The sequence below is a fragment of the Thalassophryne amazonica genome, chromosome 2 (assembly GCF_902500255.1).
Source record: "Thalassophryne amazonica chromosome 2, fThaAma1.1, whole genome shotgun sequence".
NCBI lineage: Eukaryota > Metazoa > Chordata > Actinopteri > Batrachoidiformes > Batrachoididae > Thalassophryne > Thalassophryne amazonica.
This window is the reverse complement of record NC_047104.1, coordinates 142,280,451-142,300,840: the sequence shown is the minus strand read 5'-3', so window position 1 is coordinate 142,300,840 and position 20,390 is coordinate 142,280,451. Positions and strand designations below refer to the sequence as shown.

Here is a 20,390-nt window from a genome sequence, read left to right as displayed (position 1 = left end):
CGTGTGCGCTCATCATATTTAGGAGCGCGTCTTAAAGAGCTTCCATCTTCACTGACGTTCACTGCGCTGCTCTGAACTTGTTGAACACTGATAAAGCATGAGAGGGACACTGAGGACTGTCAGGACGCAAATGTAAGTTGTTTTTTTGACTTTTACTTTTCAAGTTGACTTTTGAACTTTCGATGCTCTGAGCTGTGACGTAGCTTCGCGCTGTCCAACAGGAACGATGCGTCGGGCCAAAACATGGAAGACTAGTGGTAGAAACCACTGATCTGTACAAAATGTAAATGGACTGCATTTATATTCCGCTTTTCCATCTGCATCAGACGCTCAAAGCGCTTTACAATTATGCCTCACATTAACCCCGATGTCAGGGTGCTGCCACACAAGGCGCTCACTACACACCAGGAGCAATAGGGGATTAAAGACCTTGCCCAAGGGCCCTTATTGATTTTCCAGTCAGACTGGGATTTGAACCACAGATAAGTGCAGAAACCACGAGTCTGAAGAAAAATCCTTGGAAATGTTTTTTGTTGTTGTTTGTTACCTCAAAATTTCTGATTACTGTTTAAAAAAGTTTAGAACACTTGTAATTAAAATAGCCAAATCAATAAACGGTTCTTTAGAAACCTTTCATCTATAAATTAAAACCACCTGTTATTTCAGATTAGATCATTTCTTGTTTAACATAAGGAACCTTGGACATTTATTTTTAGACAAATAAAATAACATGGAAACTTGTACATTTTGTAAGTCTGGTAGATTATTACTTGAATGTTCAAGCTACCTCAAGGAGAAGTGCACTGTTTAAGTGATAAATAATAAAATAAGGTGATTAAAATGAAATTATTATATATTTAGCATTTGTTCATTGTTCATTCAGTTTTTTAAAGTATCGGATCGGGACTCGGTATCGGCACATACTCAAAATCAGATGACTCGGAACTGGATCGGGGCCAAAAAAAAAACCTGATCGGGACATCTCTAGTTTGAACATAATTGTTTTGAGTTTGCAGCGTCAACAGCAGATGCCACTATTATTGTGAACACCCCCTTTTCTACTTTTTTTTTTTACTAATAGCCCAATTTCGTAGCCTTAAGAGTGTGCATATCATGAATGCTTGGTCTTGTTGGATTTGTGAGAATCTACTGAATCTACTGGTACCTTGTTTCCCATGTAACAATAAGAAATACTGGGCTCCAGGGCAAAAACACTCCACAAACAAAGCTGGAGGAGGTAATAAATGTTAATACCCAGAGTTCATGCCATAATTTTGCTCACTGAGTCCAAATTCGAGCTGATTGGTACTAATAAGTAGTACAAAACTGTACTTTTTGGAAATCCAGATCTGTTTGCTGGACGTAGCATATCTTGTAGTTTCATAACAGTACTGCTGTAATATGGGACTGCATTTACACAGTTCTTTTCCATCTGCATCAGAAGCTCAAAGCAAGTTACAAGTATGCTTCACATTCACCCATTCACACAGACACACTCACACACCGATGTCAGGGTGCTGCCATGCAAGCCATTCACTACAACATGTTACATGTTTTATAAGTCTGTCCAACGTAATGTTACTACAAACCAAACTCGCCACATTGCCAAATGATTACGTGTGTGATGCCATAGTACAAGTCAAATCCTAGTTTGGTTTTATATTTGTTTAAACTTTCAAATGTGTGCTTTGATTACCAGTGACAATGTCAATAAACTGACTTAATAAAATAATGGATGATTAACTGAATTCATTACAGGAAAAATATAGAAAATTCTTCCACCACAAAGTCATCTGAGTACATGTGTATATGTGTAAACAGACCCGCCGTAGTCGCTCCTTGATGAAGTGTAGCTCCTCTCTGGAGTGAATGGAGAGCAGCTGGGCTCCCATCATCTGACAGGCCAGATTGACAGCATCCCAGTCAAAGGGCTGTTTGGCCAGCAGGTACTCGGCTCCATGGTAAAAAACCCACGGCTCACTCTCTGGAAGGGAGCCACAAGCATTCACAAGCCTATTTAAAATTCACTTTTGGACCATCTAGAATTTTGCCCAAAATCCCAGATGGCCACCAAAATTTAGAAAAATGGCCACCGGTTCACCTAAAACAGGCCCTCTTTGCCATGCATTTGAGTAAAAATGAGCTTTTTTCACCTAATTTGGCCATTCATAGGCTGAGGAATATGTTTCAGTTGCTTAGAAATCAATCACACAGCTGTGCCCTGTAAATCCAAGATGGCCACCAGGCTTGTCCACCTGTCCTATAAGGTGCTCGTCCACCTGTCCTATAAGGTCATAGTCCTTTCATATTCTGAAAGGACTACAACAATAACATTTATTTGGGTCCATCCCTAGGTTTTCATGGTTCAGAGAAGCCATTTTGTTGTGAAGGTGTAGGAACACGGACCCACAACAGTGGGCGCTAAATGAATGGACAATGGATAAGCCAAACAGTAACAATTTAATGTTGTGAAATGCACAACGGAATACAGACACACACAGTTTTGGTACCACAGACAATTAAATGTTAAGTGACGTGTGGGCAGGCTTGAGGATAAGAGATGTCCGTCTAGAACCGAGCCGGATCCCACACAGTCTTCACCGCCAACGGATCTGAAGAACACCGGAGCCGCCAAGTCCTGGAGCCCCAGGTGGCCACCATCTCCAGCTGTCAGACCGGGTACTGCTGGCAGAGAACAGAAACAGTTTTGATGAGTGTGAGTTCGCACACTCAGTAATTCCACCGTCTGTGTTCTTTTGGGAGGGAGCACCTCCACCTCCAATCCCACACTCGTGCAGCTCCTGTCTAACCACTTATCTGGTTGGAGTGTGAAGCGAAGCCGTCGCTGATCACACCAAACGCCAATCCCACAGATAAGGCAACACCACAGGAAAATGGCTGCAAAGAAGTTCAGATTATTACTCAATGTTTTAAGTCAGCAGAGAAAATTACCTCCAAGGTAGCTGATTTCTCAGCGGGGAGGTGGAGTTGCAGTCCGGCCTTTATGGTGGTGGTGGTATGATGTGAAATGAGTGACAGCTGGTGCTGATGACGGGTGACAGCTGTCACTCCCGGTTGCTATGACGCCCTCGTGCTTGAAGCCCGCACTTCAAGCAGGGCGCCATCTGGTGGTGGTGGGCCAGCAGTACCTCCTCTTCAGCGGCCCACACAACACATTTCTTCAATTATATTTAAAATCAGACCATTTGGTAATGAAGAAAATCCAAGATGGCTGCCGAGGCCGATCACATGGCTGCTGGAGAATGGCCATCGCCATGCTACACAACTTAAATAATTATTTTGCAGTCCAGTGCAAGGTTTTAGTTTATTCAGATGTATTTTTACACTTTTTATTTGCTTTTTTTTCCAGATTCTGTGAATCCTTACTGACATTCCTTAAAGATTCTATGAATCCGTAATCAGAGCATGGTTTGATTGTGCATGGATATACAATAGACTGCACAAAAGGAGGGCTATAGAATGGCAGCAAAGCCATTTTTAAGCCCGGAAAAAAGCAGAAGAAGGCGCATTCTTTGTAACAAAAGCATTGAAGACAATGAAGATGTTTTGAAAGCTGCAATGACGCGACTGCAACTGATAGATGCTTATGTTCCCAGCAGGGTTCTATCTATGGTGGGTGGTGCCGGGCGGTTCCACCCAGTACTGCAAATTTCCGCCCGGCACTCAAGTTCAAATTTCCTCTCCCTCCCAGCACGGATTTTCCAAAAAATGAACTGAAATGTTGCTGAAAAATGTATCAATTCGTATCATATTTTAAGCTTATAGTGTTGTACTTTTGTTTTATTTTGCAATTTCAACCAAATAAAGAAATAACGAATATATTTCTCATTTTCTTCATAGCTCCACTGCAAATGGCAGAGTTTGGGGAGCTGCTTTCAGCTGACTGAATAAGGTCAGAGTGGAGACGCAGTGCGTCTCTCTCTCTCTGCTCTCCCTTCGGCTGCTCCCTTGTTTGCACTCGGAGTCACCACAGCAAATCCAAGGTGGATCTGCATGTTGAATTGGCACAGGTTTTACGCCGGATGCCCTTCCTGACGCAACTCCACATTACATGGAGAAATGTGGCAGGGGTGGGATTTGAACCCGGAATCTTCTGAACTGAAACCAAGTGCATTAACCACCTGGCCACCAACCCTGCTCTCTCTCTCTCTCTGCTCTAAAGGAAAAAAAAAAACCTCCATTAAAATGTTTCATTAAAATAATCCAGAGTGTCAGTAGATGTTGACACATTCAGACGTTTTAAAGGCTCCCGTTTCCAAAAAGCTCGGAGGAACAGTGAGAGCGAGAGAGAGACAGGAGGAGGAGGAGAGGAACCTCATTCAGCTCTTGTTCAAACAAGACAATCAGTGGTTATACTGTTTTTTTTTTTTTTTTTAAGTAATACTATCCCACTCATATATGTTTGAAAAAAAAAAAAACAAAACAAAAAAAAAACTTTCATGACAGAAAAACTCTGCCTGCTGCACTGGATGAAAAAAGAATGCTATATGCCAAACAAATATTAATGTGTTTTTAACCTTTTCAACGTTATTTATTTTATTAACTTAGACTTTGACAGAAACATTTTATAAAGAACTTTGCGTTCATAAATATTACAACATAAATGTCATTTTTTTGTCTGTTATTCTTGCTTTCAATGCATCTAAAACCACTCAAAATTGATTAAAATTGGGCTTGCCAATAACATTTTAGAGGTATAAATCCATATAGCCCCTTGACCTCCACTTGGGGACCCTGCACCTCCAGCTGTGAGCCGCGATCACGTAATTTACCTGGCACTAAAATGGTTCTTGCTAGAACCCTGGTTCCCAGGATCCCTATGCTGAATTTCCATTAGCAGCGTCTCGACTATCTGAAGTTAACTATCATTATTCATGACAGCTGTCAGATCGGTTTTTGAAACAGACATACAGAATACATTTTTGACTGCTAATATGCAAATATAATGATTAAATTACTTTAATGAAGGTTCTTCTTCACCTCTGTCACTAATTAATTAGTTATTCTGTTGTTTAATAGTCTGATGGGTTCTTTGCAAGATTACACGACTGGAACGAATGAAACCTGGTGAAACTTGGTGGGTGTGGCCTTGAACAGAAACCACACATTGAAAGTGAAAGTCATTTATAATGCTGACTGAAAGATACAGCACGAAGAACAACAATGAAGTTTTGTTGTTTTATTTAGATAATGGCATTTATAAATGTAAATTATTAAGTTAGTTAATGTATTTTTTATGTTTCTAATGGTTACAAGAACAATATGAAAACTGGACAACAACTTCCCCAGAGCACTGAAACATGAAATTAACTTACGCTCAGTGTACCAGTAGGGTTTTTTCAGTCTGCCACCTGCAACAGAAGGCAGAATTTAATAAATGACGGTGTTTTGATGTTTGTATGTCTGGTGATGTCAGCAGACCTCTGGGTAATTTGCAGATCCACTCATGTTTGGTGTCACACGGCTGTGGCATGAGAACATTGGTCAGGTCGCTGTACACGGCACAGTCCCTCCTGTCGTCTTCCTCATTCTTATCCTCAATGAAAGACTTCACCACCTACACACAACAGTAACTCTGATACTTATACTGAAGAACACATGGAGGCATGTGGATGTTTGGTATGTACTTACAGGAGAGCCATCGGACCATTCCCACACTCCGAGGTGCTCGGGGTCTCTCTTATTTAAGCCTACCCAAAACTTGCGACCCTCTGTTCTAAAACGGAACAGTAGAAAAGCAAAACATTGTGAAGTTATTTTATAGACATTAGGTCATCAAATATCCAACCAGCGTGGGTTTAAAATGATTACAACCAATGTTTACAAATCATTCTTCTAGGCTTGTACACTGTAAAATGCAGAGAGCTAAATAAAGCCATCCCAACATGATCCCAACACAATAACTCAAATCCAGTAAATGCGATCATCTAGTTCGTCTCCATATTAAAAAGGTATATAATGATAAGAAAGTGATTGAAAATTGATGAATTTCGATGGACCAGATCAATAAAAAAATCAACTGTTACTCTTCACACTAGTGGTAGTGCATCACTTGTGTGTCTGTCTGTGTACCAAGGGCGCAATTTAGAACTAGAAATTGGGGGGGACAAAGTGCGAGGCCCGCAGGGCCGAAGTCCATAGGCCGGGGGTCTGGGGGCCGCTTTAGGAGCCAACAGTTTCTAGATAACCTCAGATGCATTCTGAGCATCCAGAACAGTAATTTTAATGTTTTCAGAAGACCATAAAGTGGACACCATTTGACTTATACAATTTGAAACTGTGGATATAAGAGAATAACCAGCATTGATTTTATTAATATCCTGGTGTAAATAAGGTATCACCACATGTGTAGAACTCAAAAAGAATGATAGGTTGAGTTTTCATTAAAAAAAAAAACTGCAGTGTGGTGAAATGTATTCATAAATATGAAAGAACAGGCTCTTAATAATTATTAACTATCGCATACTGTATTTTTTTTTCCTCAAGATTTGTTTTTGCATAAGTTTGAAAAAACAACAGATCATAAGTTTAGGATAAATTGCTTATCATGAATTTAATTTTTCGAACACTTATACTGAACATGCATAGACTGATTTTGGAGATCAAGCAATAATTGCAGATGGGCTTTCTGAGGTCCCAGATAGCTTTTCTGATTTTCTTTTCTAACTTTCAGAATTGAGTAAATTAGGATATGGTCCATTGATATTTATGTATAGACACTAGTCCCTAGAGGCAACTATTTTTGGTTTCATATCTGGGCAAATGCAGTCCCAGAAAATTCTGAATGTGACAAACAAGAAACAGGTGTTGTAAACAAGTCAATGCTGCTAAAAATACAAACTTGCAGAAACAAAGATACTATTCTGACATGGTTTTGCACGTAAGACTGACATGGTTTGCACATACGACTAGCATAGCATGTGTCAAGTACACATATATATGTCAGAAGGTGGTGGTGGGGGGGCACACTATAGTCTGTACCCCCTGGTTGAAAAGGTGGGGGGGAGCATGTCCCCCTATCCCCCACCAAATTGCGCCCATGCTGTATACACAATAAATTTGAAACAGGTGAGCAGATTTTTTTTTTTAAATCAGATTTGGTAATAATAATCCTTGAGAGTCCCTCCAGATGAGTCCCTGTGGAGCAAACTGGCCAAGAATCAAGAGCAAGATCATTCATTAAACTACCCAAAAACATTGCAACCATTAGGGAACAGAGAGACTAGGAAAAGCTTACATTAATCAGTAAATCATTTGAAATTAATGGTGTAAATGATATTATGGTAACATCAAAAAGACATTAAAATGACATCATAATTGTCCAAAAACACAGTTGCTAGTATATACTCAAAACCAATAGGCCTAGAAAGGTGATCCAAAATTTATATTGATCAGTTAGACATTTGTCATTACTTGGTATGATGATGCCAATAAAATATCATGAAATGACATCACTATAGTTTGAAACAACATATTTATCACGTGTGGATGCTAGAGCCTCACTGACATATTGGTTGGCCGACAAGATCGGCCGATATGATCCATTCACTAACATTATTTTTCTAGGTATGAAAACTTTTATTTTACAGAATAAACAAAACAGAAAAACACTTTTTGAAATGGTGTTATTACATAGTTTGCCCAGCAAAGGGTGCTGTTTACAATGCTATCAACTAAGGCTGGGACCCCCATCACTCCATGGTCACGTCTGCTTCAGGAGAGAGGAAAAGTGACCAGCTGCCATTCATTTTTAATCAGAAGGGGTGTTTTACAGCAACAAGAGACAAATGATCATTATGTTGCCAGCTAGGCGGAGCAAAAAATAGTCAAGAAGTCTTTTTATATAAATGCTGATCGATGCAATACAGTGACGCCAATCCGAGTGAAGGCAGTGTGATGGCAGCATGACATATGTTGGTTGGTTGCTTGAACAAAATAATTAAAGACGGCGCAATACGTTCGCAGTCACCTATATTTCTGTACAAATGAGGTGGGCTTCATAGATAATTGGCAAAGCTTCTGGGGAAAACCTGGTCTTGTTAGGAGAGACGGCATCCATCCCACTTTGGATGGAGCAGCTCTCATTTCTAGAAATCTGGCCAATTTTCTTAAATCCTCCAAACCGTGACTATCCAGGGTTGGGACCAGGAAGCAGAGTTGTAGTCTTACACACCTCTCTGCAGCTTCTCTCCCCCTGCCATCCCCTCATTACCCCATCCCCGTAGAGACGGTGCCTGCTCCCAGACTACCAATAACCAGCAAAAATCTATTTAAGCATAAAAATTCAAAAAGAAAAAATAATATAGCACCTTCAACTGCACCACAGACTAAAACAGTTAAATGTGGTCTATTAAACATTAGGTCTCTCTCTTCTAAGTCCCTGTTGGTAAATGATATAATAATTGATCAACATATTGATTTATTCTGCCTAACAGAAACCTGGTTACAGCAGGATGAATATGTTAGTTTAAATGAGTCAACACCCCCGAGTCACACTAACTGTCAGAATGCTCGTAGCATGGGCCGGGGCGGAGGATTAGCAGCAATCTTCCATTCCAGCTTATTAATTAATCCAAAACCCAGACAGAGCTTTAATTCATTTGAAAGCTTGTCTCTTAGTCTTGTCCATCCAAATTGGAAGTCCCAAAAACCAGTTTTATTTGTTATTATCTATCGTCCACCTGGTCGTTACTGTGAGTTTCTCTGTGAATTTTCAGACCTTTTGTCTGACTTAGTGCTTAGCTCAGATAAGATAATTATAGTGGGCGATTTTAACATCCACACAGATGCTGAGAATGACAGCCTCAACACTGCATTTAATCTATTATTAGACTCTATTGGCTTTGCTCAAAAAGTAAATGAGTCCACCCACCACTTTAATCATATCTTAGATCTTGTTCTGACTTATGGTATGGAAATAGAAGACTTAACAGTATTCCCTGAAAACTCCCTTCTGTCTGATCATTTCTTAATAACATTTACATTTACTCTGATGGACTACCCAGCAGTGGGGAATAAGTTTCATTACACTAGAAGTCTTTCAGAAAGCGCTGTAACTAGGTTTAAGGATATGATTCCTTCTTTATGTTCTCTAATGCCATATACCAACACAGTGCAGAGTAGCTACCTAAACTCTGTAAGGGAGATAGAGTATCTCGTCAATAGTTTTACATCCTCATTGAAGACAACTTTGGATGCTGTAGCTCCTCTGAAAAAGAGAGCTTTAAATCAGAAGTGTCTGACTCCGTGGTATAACTCACAAACTCGTAGCTTAAAGCAGATAACCCATAAGTTGGAGAGGAAATGGCGTCTCACTAATTTAGAAGATCTTCACTTAGCCTGGAAAAAGAGTCTGTTGCTCTATAAAAAAGCCCTCCATAAAGCTAGGACATCTTTCTACTCATCACTAATTGAAGAAAATAAGAACAACCCCAGGTTTCTTTTCAGCACTGTAGCCAGGCTGACAAAGAGTCAGAGCTCTATTGAGCTGAGTATTCCATTAACTTTAACTAGTAATGACTTCATGACTTTCTTTGCTAACAAAATTTTAACTATTAGAGAAAAAATTACTCATAACCATCCCAAAGACGTATCGTTATCTTTGGCTGCTTTCAGTGATGCCGGTATTTGGTTAGACTCTTTCTCTCCGATTGTTCTGTCTGAGTTATTCTCATTAGTTACTTCATCCAAACCATCAACATGTTTATTAGACCCCATTCCTACCAGGCTGCTCAAGGAAGCCCTACCATTATTTAATGCTTCGATCTTAAATATGATCAATCTATCTTTGTTAGTTGGCTATGTACCACAGGCTTTTAAGGTGGCAGTAATTAAACCATTACTTAAAAAGCCATCACTTGACCCAGCTATCTTAGCTAATTATAGGCCAATCTCCAACCTTCCTTTTCTCTCAAAGATTCTTGAGAGGGTAGTTGTAAAACAGCTAACTGATCATCTGCAGAGGAATGGTCTATTTGAAGAGTTTCAGTCAGGTTTTAGAATTCATCATAGTACAGAAACAGCATTAGTGAAGGTTACAAATGATCTTCTTATGGTCTCGGACAGTGGACTCATCTCTGTGCTTGTTCTGTTAGACCTCAGTGCTGCTTTTGATACTGTTGACCATAAAATTTTATTACAGAGATTAGAGCATGCCATAGGTATTAAAGGCACTGCGCTGCGGTGGTTTGAATCATATTTGTCTAATAGATTACAATTTCTTCATGTAAATGGGGAATCTTCTTCACAGACTAAAGTTAATTATGGAGTTCCACAAGGTTCTGTGCTAGGACCAATTTTATTTACTTTATACATGCTTCCCTTAGGCAGTATTATTAGACGGTATTGCTTAAATTTTCATTGTTACGCAGATGATACCCAGCTTTATCTATCCATGAAGCCAGAGGACACACACCAATTAGCTAAACTGCAGGATTGTCTTACGAACATAAAGACATGGATGACCTCTAATTTCCTGCTTTTAAACTCAGATAAAACTGAAGTTATTGTACTTGGCCCCACAAATCTTAGAAACATGGTGTCTAACCAGATCCTTACTCTGGATGGCATTACCCTGACCTCTAGTAATACTGTGAGAAATCTTGGAGTCATTTTTGATCAGGATATGTCATTCAAAGCGCATATTAAACAAATATGTAGGACTGCTTTTTTGCATTTACGCAATATCTCTAAAATCAGAAAGGTCTTGTCTCAGAGTGATGCTGAAAAACTAATTCATGCATTTATTTCCTCTAGGCTGGACTATTGTAATTCATTATTATCAGGTTGTCCTAAAAGTTCCCTAAAAAGCCTTCAGTTAATTAAAAATGCTGCAGCTAGAGTACTGACGGGGACTAGAAGGAGAGAGCATATCTCACCCATATTGGCCTCTCTTCATTGGCTTCCTGTTAATTCTAGAATAGAATTTAAAATTCTTCTTCTTACTTATAAGGTTTTGAATAATCAGGTCCCGTCTTATCTTAGGGACCTCGTAGTACCATATCACCCCAATAGAGCGCTTCGCTCTCAGACTGCAGGCTTACTTGTAGTTCCTAGGGTTTGTAAGAGTAGAATGGGAGGCAGAGCCTTCAGCTTTCAGGCTCCTCTCCTGTGGAACCAGCTCCCAATTCAGATCAGGGAGACAGACACCCTCTCTACTTTTAAGATTAGGTTTAAAACTTTCCTTTTTGCTAAAGCTTATAGTTAGGGCTGGATCAGGTGACCCTGAACCATCCCTTAGTTATGCTGCTATAGACGTAGACTGCTGGGGGGTTCCCATGATGCACTGTTTCTTTCTCTTTTTGCTCTGTATGCACCACTCTGCATTTAATCATTAGTGATTGATCTCTGCTCCCCTCCACAGCATGTCTTTTTCTTGGTTCTCTCCCTCAGCCCCAACCAGTCCCAGCAGAAGACTGCCCCTCCCTGAGCCTGGTTCTGCTGGAGGTTTCTTCCTGTTAAAAGGGAGTTTTTCCTTCCCACTGTAGCCAAGTGCTTGCTCACAGGGGGTCGTTTTGACCGTTGGGGTTTTACATAATTATTGTATGGCCTTGCCTTACAATATAAAGCGCCTTGGGGCAACTGTTTGTTGTGATTTGGCGCTATATAAAAAAATTGATTGATTGAATTGATTGATTTCGATGTGTGTATGTCTGGTGATGACAGCAGGGGATTAGACCCATTGACCTCTGGGTAATGTTTGGCATTTTCTGGCTTATATTTTGTAAAGGTTAGCGATAAATATTTTATATATCAGCATACATGTCATATCATTAATTTTTTACTCTCTAATATCGGTATTGGTATCAGCCCTCTCAAAAATTTGCATGACTCACGCTTTAGTGCATGTAGGCTAAGGCATCGTGCCTTCGATGCCTCCAATTTTGTTTTGCTTCTGTAATAATCTGTCTGCCACCTGCTGAACACCGCCATCTGTTGGACATGTCTTGGTTTGTTGCAGGGATTAATCTTCTTAATCATAGCATGCATGTTGGAAATCAGGAGCAGGTGGCACATGAAGCTTCAAATGAGGTCGTTTGTCAGTTTCTTTCATTTCCAAAGCCTAGGTCTGGTGGTGACTAAGGCCAGAACTACTTTTTACACTCAAAGAAAGAAAACAAAAAACAAACACACACCTATACTTAAAACTCTATTAAAGCACAAGCAATCCCTGTTGATCACAATAACAATTCTGTCCTAAGGGGGTGGTACCAACCCTTCAAACATGGCACTGAGGAGGTGCTTAACAAACACTTGTTCGTCATAGTGGTGGAAACTGGCCAGCTGAGCCTCAAGGGCCTGGCAGAAGAAGTCTGCTTCCACCCAGGAGCGCTTCATCAGCACTTTTTCATCATGAAACACCTACAAAAACATACACAGTCAGCAAGTGCTAAGTGTATCCCGCAGTTTGTCTGCATCAGTTTTTCTATATATCAATAGTAAAAACATAACATCAGATAATGATGCAAGAAAACAACAATCAACATGAATCAGTATTTATATGGTGAGGAGAAAATTAAGAAATACAGAAAACATGGCCCTGACATAAACGCACATATGGTGAGATAGTTTTTTTAAATGGTCAAAGGTGATCATTCAAATTATAATTTTTGCAAACATGCTTTGCAGTAGTTGACAGCACAATCACATCACAAATCTTGTCCGAACCCTTTCTGTGCTGCATCTGCATGTTTTCACTCAGCTCAGTCACATTATGTGTACGACACAAATCAAATTAATTAGTTTGCTGTTAATGCTGATGCACCAGATCAATTGAAAAAGTAACTTTGTTTTGCCTATGTAATATTCTATATGACTGCCACCTGCTGGATGATTAGTGGATGTTAGTGGCACATCTTCAGCTGAGCACCACACAAGATAAGCTACAAACCACTGAGGAACATGGGAAAATGCAGAAAAAAAAATGCAACAGAATGCAAAAGGAAAACAGAATTAACTAGAATTGCGGCGGGGATGACGTCAAAACTTTTCAGCAGTTCTGCAAATTCAGAATGACAAACTTGACATATAGTTCCAGAACATTTCCACAACAAAACCTTTGCAACAACACTGTTTTGGAATTATATTAAAAGAATACATTATGTGTCGTGCTTGATGACCCCACTATGGCACGAACTCCTTCAACTTAACTTGCATTAACTCTAAAATAGGATTTCAGTATTATGATTCAAAAACAATACTTCCCACATTTTCTGGGCTATAAGGTTGGGTAGCATTACTTTGAAAGAATACATGTGGATTACATGTATGTATGTACATACATTTGGATTACTTGTAATCTGATTACTTTTGGATTACATTTCAAAGTAATCCTACCCAACCTTGTGTGTGTGTGTATATATATATCGATAGATAGATAGAAAAAATATTGCATTATCATTGACAACCACAAGATGGAACCATCTACATGCGTGACATATACTGATCTGATTGAAGGACTGTTTGATCCACACTCCAGAGCAGAAGGTAGCAGAAGCACACCATTAACCTATGCCAACTGCCATAGAACCACAACAGGGAAGACGGCTAGGCTAAGGTAGGCTTACTACAACTTTGCTTATGTTATAAATAAATAATGCACCAATTACATTCATTTTGTTTCTTGTTTCATGAAGCAGTAAAACCACGTTTCAAAAATAAATGCAATGATTTCCCACACAATTCAATGAGAATCTTAAAAGTTTTTATCAAAAACATCTGTAGAAATTAAATTAATTGGAAAGAGAAGATGATAGTGTGGAAGAATGGCATCCCTCCCAGGATGTACCTGACTTCTCACCAACTATACATTGTGGAATATATGAAAATGATTGAACCTTAAAACAGTGGAGAAGTCCAGAGTGTGATTCCCACCCTGGAGGACAGGGAGCAGAGGCATCTATGCCGTGCTCCAGCAGCTGCACATCCTGGTAACCACTGACATTTTGTTTGCACACCGATAAGGCCTTGTGGGATTTGCAGTCTTTCACCTCCCAGTGACCCAGAGCAGGACCACCTGACATAACAACACATCCACCAGCGCTGACTGTGGTGTCGGAGGACAAAAAGAGGAGATCATCAGATTATCAGACCACAAAGCATTTAACCAGACATCATTCTAACATTTTCCAACTTGTGGTTACCCGGCTGGTGTTTGTTCCAGTTAGAGAAGGTGAGCGGCAGAGAGGAGCCGTTGTTAGAAAGCCACGTGTACTCTCCGTTTTGCTCCTGGTCTACGAGGCCAATCCAGTAATGCAGGCTGCTGTTGGCTCCCCTCGCATTGAGCAAACTGTTCACAAAGGCCTGTTCAAACCTGCCGGGACCATGAGAAGAACCGGTGAGGCTGACATGCTGTCACAAAGTAAAGAATTTAATTTTAGTACATGCTGACAGCGCAGTGGGACAAGAAGACACCTGTTTTCCACAGTAAGGAGAGGAGCTTTGCAGTAATATCCCAGCTTTGCATCTTCATAATTCTGTTCACCGCTGGTCACTGTGTAGCACGAGTGCCCGTGTCGCTTCCAGCCCTAAAACATCAACCAGCGTTCAGAGACGGCAGACTATCACCACGAAAAGAAACATCCAGTACTTCTGTCCACCTTGTTCAAAAGAATCATGTCATTTGTAAAAAGCAAAAAAGTCTTCGACAAACAACAAGATACGCTGGTGCAGATGCTTTTCCCCAGATTCCATAACATGAACAAGATGAGAGTCTACGACTCCCCCCGTGACGGGGCTACAGTCCGACGCATGCTACTTCCTCAACCAAGGCCCATTTATAACTGAGACGAAACAGACGAACCGTCTCCTCCAAGGACACAGACAGGTGGCCTGATCCCGAATCAAACTCAGGGCTAAATATGGGAAGCCCAGCTCCTTAATCCACTGAGCTACCTGCTCTATGTAAATCATTTTTACCCAACGCCAAAGTATGGCCATCGGGTATCGCGAAGGCTTTGCGTCCGTCCGTCCGTCTATCCGTGCTCAGTCCTCTTACTGTCAGAGTCTTCAAATTCACAGGGAACATACTTGGGTCAAGTTCAAAGATGGCTAACCTTGACCTATTTTAAGAGGTCAAAAGGTCACATTCTGTTTCCTATTGTTATGCTCATACAGCCGAGGGTAGAAACATAGAATTATATGGTCAAAACCATTTTATTATCTCTGCCATTTGACAAAGAGGTTTTTTTTTTCCTCAGGATTTAAGTGCACATGACCCCAAATTTCAAAGCACAAAGCTGTGAAAAATCTCAAGACACTGTGGACTCAGTGTGTGTAAAATCTTAGATATGAATAAAGGCTAACCAAGTGAACATTATAGAGCATGATGTCATAAGATGACATAACAAGAATGTTAAAGAAGTCATAACAAACCCTATCAGCACCACACTCATAGAGCGCAAACCTCCGCCAGCACTAGTTTCCAAATCCACACATTTTTACCTTGGAAAAAATTTCAAGGTCAAAGTCCTGTTAGAAGTGGCTTTTCATAAGCTAAAACAGTGGTCTCCAAACTATTCCAGAAAGGGCCGAGAGGGTGCAAGTTTTCTTTGCAACCACTGACTTCAGCAGGTGATTTCACTGATTAACATCCCTTTGAACAGGTGGGATGAGTTCATCAGTGACATCACCTGCTGAAGTCAGTGGCTGCAAAGAAAACCTGCACCCTCTCAGCCCTTTCTGGAATAGTTTGGAGACCACTGAGCTAAAGTATAATATAAAATATAGATCAAAGGAGATTTTCAATATCTGCTGTCTGTTAACTGAGAGTGCCAGTTTGCACCTCATTGTCACAAATGAGTGTGACTGATGCACTTTTGATTGAGATCCACAATCCGGATCAAACTCTGTCAGGCGATAGTGAGTGCCAGTCTGCACCTCACTTTCAAATATGAGAGCAATTGGTGTATGTTTGATTCAGATATAATGTAAAATATACATTCAATGGAGTTTTCAATGAAAATTTCAAATGGACATAAAATCTGTAATCCATATTACGCCCTTGACAAATTGGAAAAAAAGTTGTCAGACAGTTTTTGAGAAAATTGCCATTAAGTGCTCAAAATGGCTATTTTCAGCATAAAAATGGCGGCCATTTCCAAACAAATGAATCCATAATATGAATTTTAGACGGGAACAATCTCAATGACACATATTATGCCGTTGCCAAATTAGAAAAAAAAGTTAGACAGTTTTTGAGATATCACAATAAATGGATGACTAGGACGCCGACAACTAGGACAGATGCTGCGCCAAGACATAGGGTTAGCGGCCTACCGGACGGTTACCCCCCGCCCCCCAAACAAAATCCTTCTAACTACTATGACAATATCAAGAATTCTGTCAATTAAAATCTGTTGGATGGAGGCACTGTATCATTGATAATGTTATTCTATGAGTTTGTGCATACAAAATGTGTGCAATTAGAGGCATGTCTTTATGCACAGTGCAGGTGGGGTGTTATGACAAGTGTCTGAAACTTATTTAAAATAAATAATTTTAAAAAAATGAGCGATATTAGTTTAATCAATTTTCCCAGATTATCTAATGCAATCAAGATCATGTAGAGAGAAACTAAAGTGGAAATTTTAGCACATGTGTCTCCATAATCCTGGTTATAATCATGATTTCAAAGGCCACATTGCCCTTATGTTTGAGGGCATGAAGTACCCCGATGATTCTGGAGTCTGATATTGTGGTAAACGGTGGTAAGGAGCACCATGAACGCCTGAACGCGTCAGCAGTCGGGTGAATCGGCTCATTGTGTTTTTTGCAAGCCAAATTTTCTCAGTAGGCGTGTGGCTTTGCTTGATACACACCCAGATACCAGCATGTATGAAGTAATTGCACAGAATTAGAAGTGAACAACAACAGCACAGTTACTGTAAAACTCGATTTTATATCCACAACTTGCACTTGTGATTTTAAACACATTTGATTGTTGTCATTGTTGCTTTTGTTTTATTCAAAAAGATAACAGTATCAGAAATTGTGTTTTTCAAAGCAACAAAATTATTTAGTGACAAGAAACTGCGATTTGTTTTTTTTTTCAAAGTTTTACATTTTAGACAGTTAAGACACCTGTAGCACAGGTGGTAAAACTGTCTGTCCATTAATCTACGAGTCAGCAGGTTCCATCTCTTACTGCTACTGAATGTTGAAGTGACCATTTGAGAATGGTCACGTTGACCTGACACAAAGGTCAGGTGTCATGCACCGTGCCACGTGTCACCGTATCCACCATAGCATCTTCGGTCATGGATCGCAACCACCCAGGCAGAAACTGATCCATCCCCACCTCTCAAAGGTAGCGATCTATCTGCTGCATACAGGTGACATGTGGGCGTCCCCTTGGACTTTAAGACTTGCTGGTTCCTCAGCAGTCCAGCACCTACTGTACGTGCTGGGTAACTAATGCCCAGAGAAACACATCGCATGGCCAAAGTGTCAAAGCTGAGATTCCCAGTAAGACAGGAAGCACCAGGGGCCTCATGTACAAAGACCTGCGTGGACTTTCTACTAAAAGCTGGCATACACCAAAACCCTGAATCTGGTGTAAGCACAAATATATTCAGATGTATCAAAGTGTGTGTAGGCATGAATCCACACACATTCTGTTTGTACATTGCACTGAACGTGGAATTGAGAGTGGAACCAACCTCCTTCCTGGCCACGCCCCATTTAATTATGCATTTTCTCCACGTCATTTCCAGTCGTCTGTAGTATAATTTCTTTTCTGTGTTCATGTTGTCTGATGTGACGTCGTGGGAAATCCCTGCTCAAAGGGCCTATTTACATGAAATTGCATAATTAAATAGGGTGTAGCCAGGGAGGAGTTTGGTTACACGCTCAATTCCACGTTCAGTGGAATGTACAAACGGAACGTGCGTGAATTCACAGCTACACACACTTTGATACATCTGAATATATTTGTGCTTACGCCAGATTCAGGGTTGTGGCGTACGCCGACTTTTAGTAGAAAGTCCACGCAGATCTCTGTACATGAGGCCCCTGGACCTTGGTTCTCCTGGAAAGGTATGGTTGTAAACAAACACCTCTGTCCAGTGACCTCACAACTCCACAAGCTCTTCCCAGGATTGTCTCAAAGAGCGAGGACACAGAGACAAGCATTATCACTGAAGAGAAAAGTGAATGGCTCTACAAGATCTACACTTTCTCCACACACAGATACACTGCTGATGACATGTCAATGTCCATGAAGTTACCGAAGGCTTGGACATTCATCTTGACCTGAGAAAATCATAAACCCAGACACTCAGCACACAGCATTGATTCCGTAAAGACCACAACATCATCTGCAAAGTCAAGATCTGTAAATCTTTCCTCACCAACAAAGGCACCTAAGCAGCTGGATTCCACAATCCTATCAACACCTAGTCTATGAAGAGTGTAAAAACAAAAACACATTTGCAAAGATGACCTCACACAGTAATGGCGAAATGGCTCTTAAATACTTGATACAGCATCGACATTTGGCCAGTTTATCACAAAGTTAAAACGTACAGACATGATACAAATCAAGTAGAAATAAAAAGCAGATATTCTAAACATCTTCTTGCACCCAACTTTTGATTTCAGTCCCCAAATTACTTCAGTGTACAGCGAAAACAAAATAAATGATTACACTTATTACAAGATGTTTGTCTTTGTGAGTATATTTCCATGTTTATGTTCTTACCTCAGGACATCCTTCATCCCACGGTCCAGGCTGATGAACGGGAACGGAGCTTTTTCGCCTGCAAACTGCAGGCAGTCGCTCTTTACATGATGTTAAGATCCAGTTGCCTGTCTGTAGAAGAAGTTGCTATTTTACATTCAGTTACAGCATCACTTGAAATATGTGCAAATACTGTAAAAAGATCAAATGGATTTAAAGCTTGTCCCCTGAGCTGACGATGTCCTGAAGTGAGTGCATCTCCTGCAATGTATTTTCTGGACTATAAGTTGCACTTTTTTTTTTAACTTTTTCAGCAACTCATATTTTCAAAGTGACCTATATGTATAAAAAATACTGCATTATCATCTATGGCCACAACATAGCACCATCTACACACATGACAAGCTGCTCCCGTATACTGATCTGAATGAGGTACTGTGTGATCCACACTTCGGAGCATAAGGTGGCGCTAATGGACCATTAAACTGGATGCGAACAGCCAAAAAACAAGAAGAACATCTGAATGAAGATGATATGTTGATGATGATATTCTTAGAGAATGAGCAAAATTAATAAATCATGCTCTCAAACAGAAAGACCAGAGAGAGACTTGTTTGCAATATGTGGGACAGCTGGGCCTGCAATGAGCATGACAGTTAGGCTAAGATTAAGACCAACTATAATGTTTTAAAATGTCTAAATGTTTTATGAAATGTATTTACATTTAATGAAGTAAATGTTCACACATTCAGTATGGCTTTGACATTTTCATCTATTCAGTGTTGAGAAGAAGCAGTTTATTCTCTGTGCCTTATACAATAACATTAATTTACTGACGTGGTGTTTGCCTTATCTGCGACAGACTGGCATCCTGTCCTGGGTGTACCCCGCCTCGCGCTCTGTGCTGGGATAGGCTCCAGCCCCCCGTGACCCTTAACTGGACTAAGCAGTAGAAGATGAATAAATGAGTGAATGTTTGCCTTAGAAATAAATAATGCACAGATCAAAATTAACTCCCCTGCCCACTAATTTTTGCCACTTATCCGGGTCGTGGTGGCTGAGCTGTTTGGTCTACTACCACCAACGAATAATAAAAGAAAGATTAAATTAATTTTGCTTTTTGTTGAATACAGTAGCAGCACCACATTTCAAAAATAAATGCAACCTGTCGACCGATGCAAATGTTTTTTTCCTCTTTTTGGACAGATGCTATGAATACACTGGGGCTGACATATAGTACAGAAAATAGAGCACCAACCTACAGAGGACAAGGTTGTGTTTTTATGTGTACAGATCAAACAGTCGAGGACAGACTTTCTGACAATATGGATCATAATTGAAAAACCCTTCCTCTGTCACTTGAGGGTAGCAGTAATGGTTTACCATCAGTGGAGGTAAAGTATGTGTTCCTCTAGGCATCTTCATTTCAGCTATTAGTTTATACAGCACGTGAGCTTCATGAAAAATGCTCAAACATAAGGTTTCTCACCTTTCTTTCTACTTTGACGCAAAGTGTTCCATCGCTGTCATTGTGAGGATGCTGGTGATACTGGTGCCAGAGAGTGAGCATTACCGGTGAACCATCACACCACTCCACAGCTGGCGATGACGCCATCTTCCAAAGACCGATCCACACCTCTGTAGTACTCCCAGAGACTGTAAAATATCCATACATACCAAGGAATTTACATTT

At 40.3% G+C, this 20,390-nt stretch overlaps 1 protein-coding gene across 1 annotated transcript in view; it reads right to left on the bottom strand.

Moving 5' to 3' along the window:
* Window positions 1–20,390, bottom strand: part of pla2r1 (phospholipase A2 receptor 1) — a 115,601-nt gene that overhangs the window by 56,254 nt on the left and 38,957 nt on the right. Inside the window, exons 8-17 of the mRNA XM_034195243.1 lie at window positions 20,187–20,353; window positions 18,719–18,829; window positions 14,434–14,546; window positions 14,163–14,332; window positions 13,857–14,065; window positions 12,236–12,381; window positions 5,653–5,737; window positions 5,443–5,578; window positions 5,337–5,372; window positions 1,824–1,984 (exon numbers count right to left, since the gene is read on the bottom strand). Of these exons, the coding sequence (XP_034051134.1) occupies window positions 1,824–1,984; window positions 5,337–5,372; window positions 5,443–5,578; window positions 5,653–5,737; window positions 12,236–12,381; window positions 13,857–14,065; window positions 14,163–14,332; window positions 14,434–14,546; window positions 18,719–18,829; window positions 20,187–20,353 (1,334 nt within the window). The remainder of the gene's footprint in view (window positions 1–1,823; window positions 1,985–5,336; window positions 5,373–5,442; window positions 5,579–5,652; window positions 5,738–12,235; window positions 12,382–13,856; window positions 14,066–14,162; window positions 14,333–14,433; window positions 14,547–18,718; window positions 18,830–20,186; window positions 20,354–20,390) is intronic.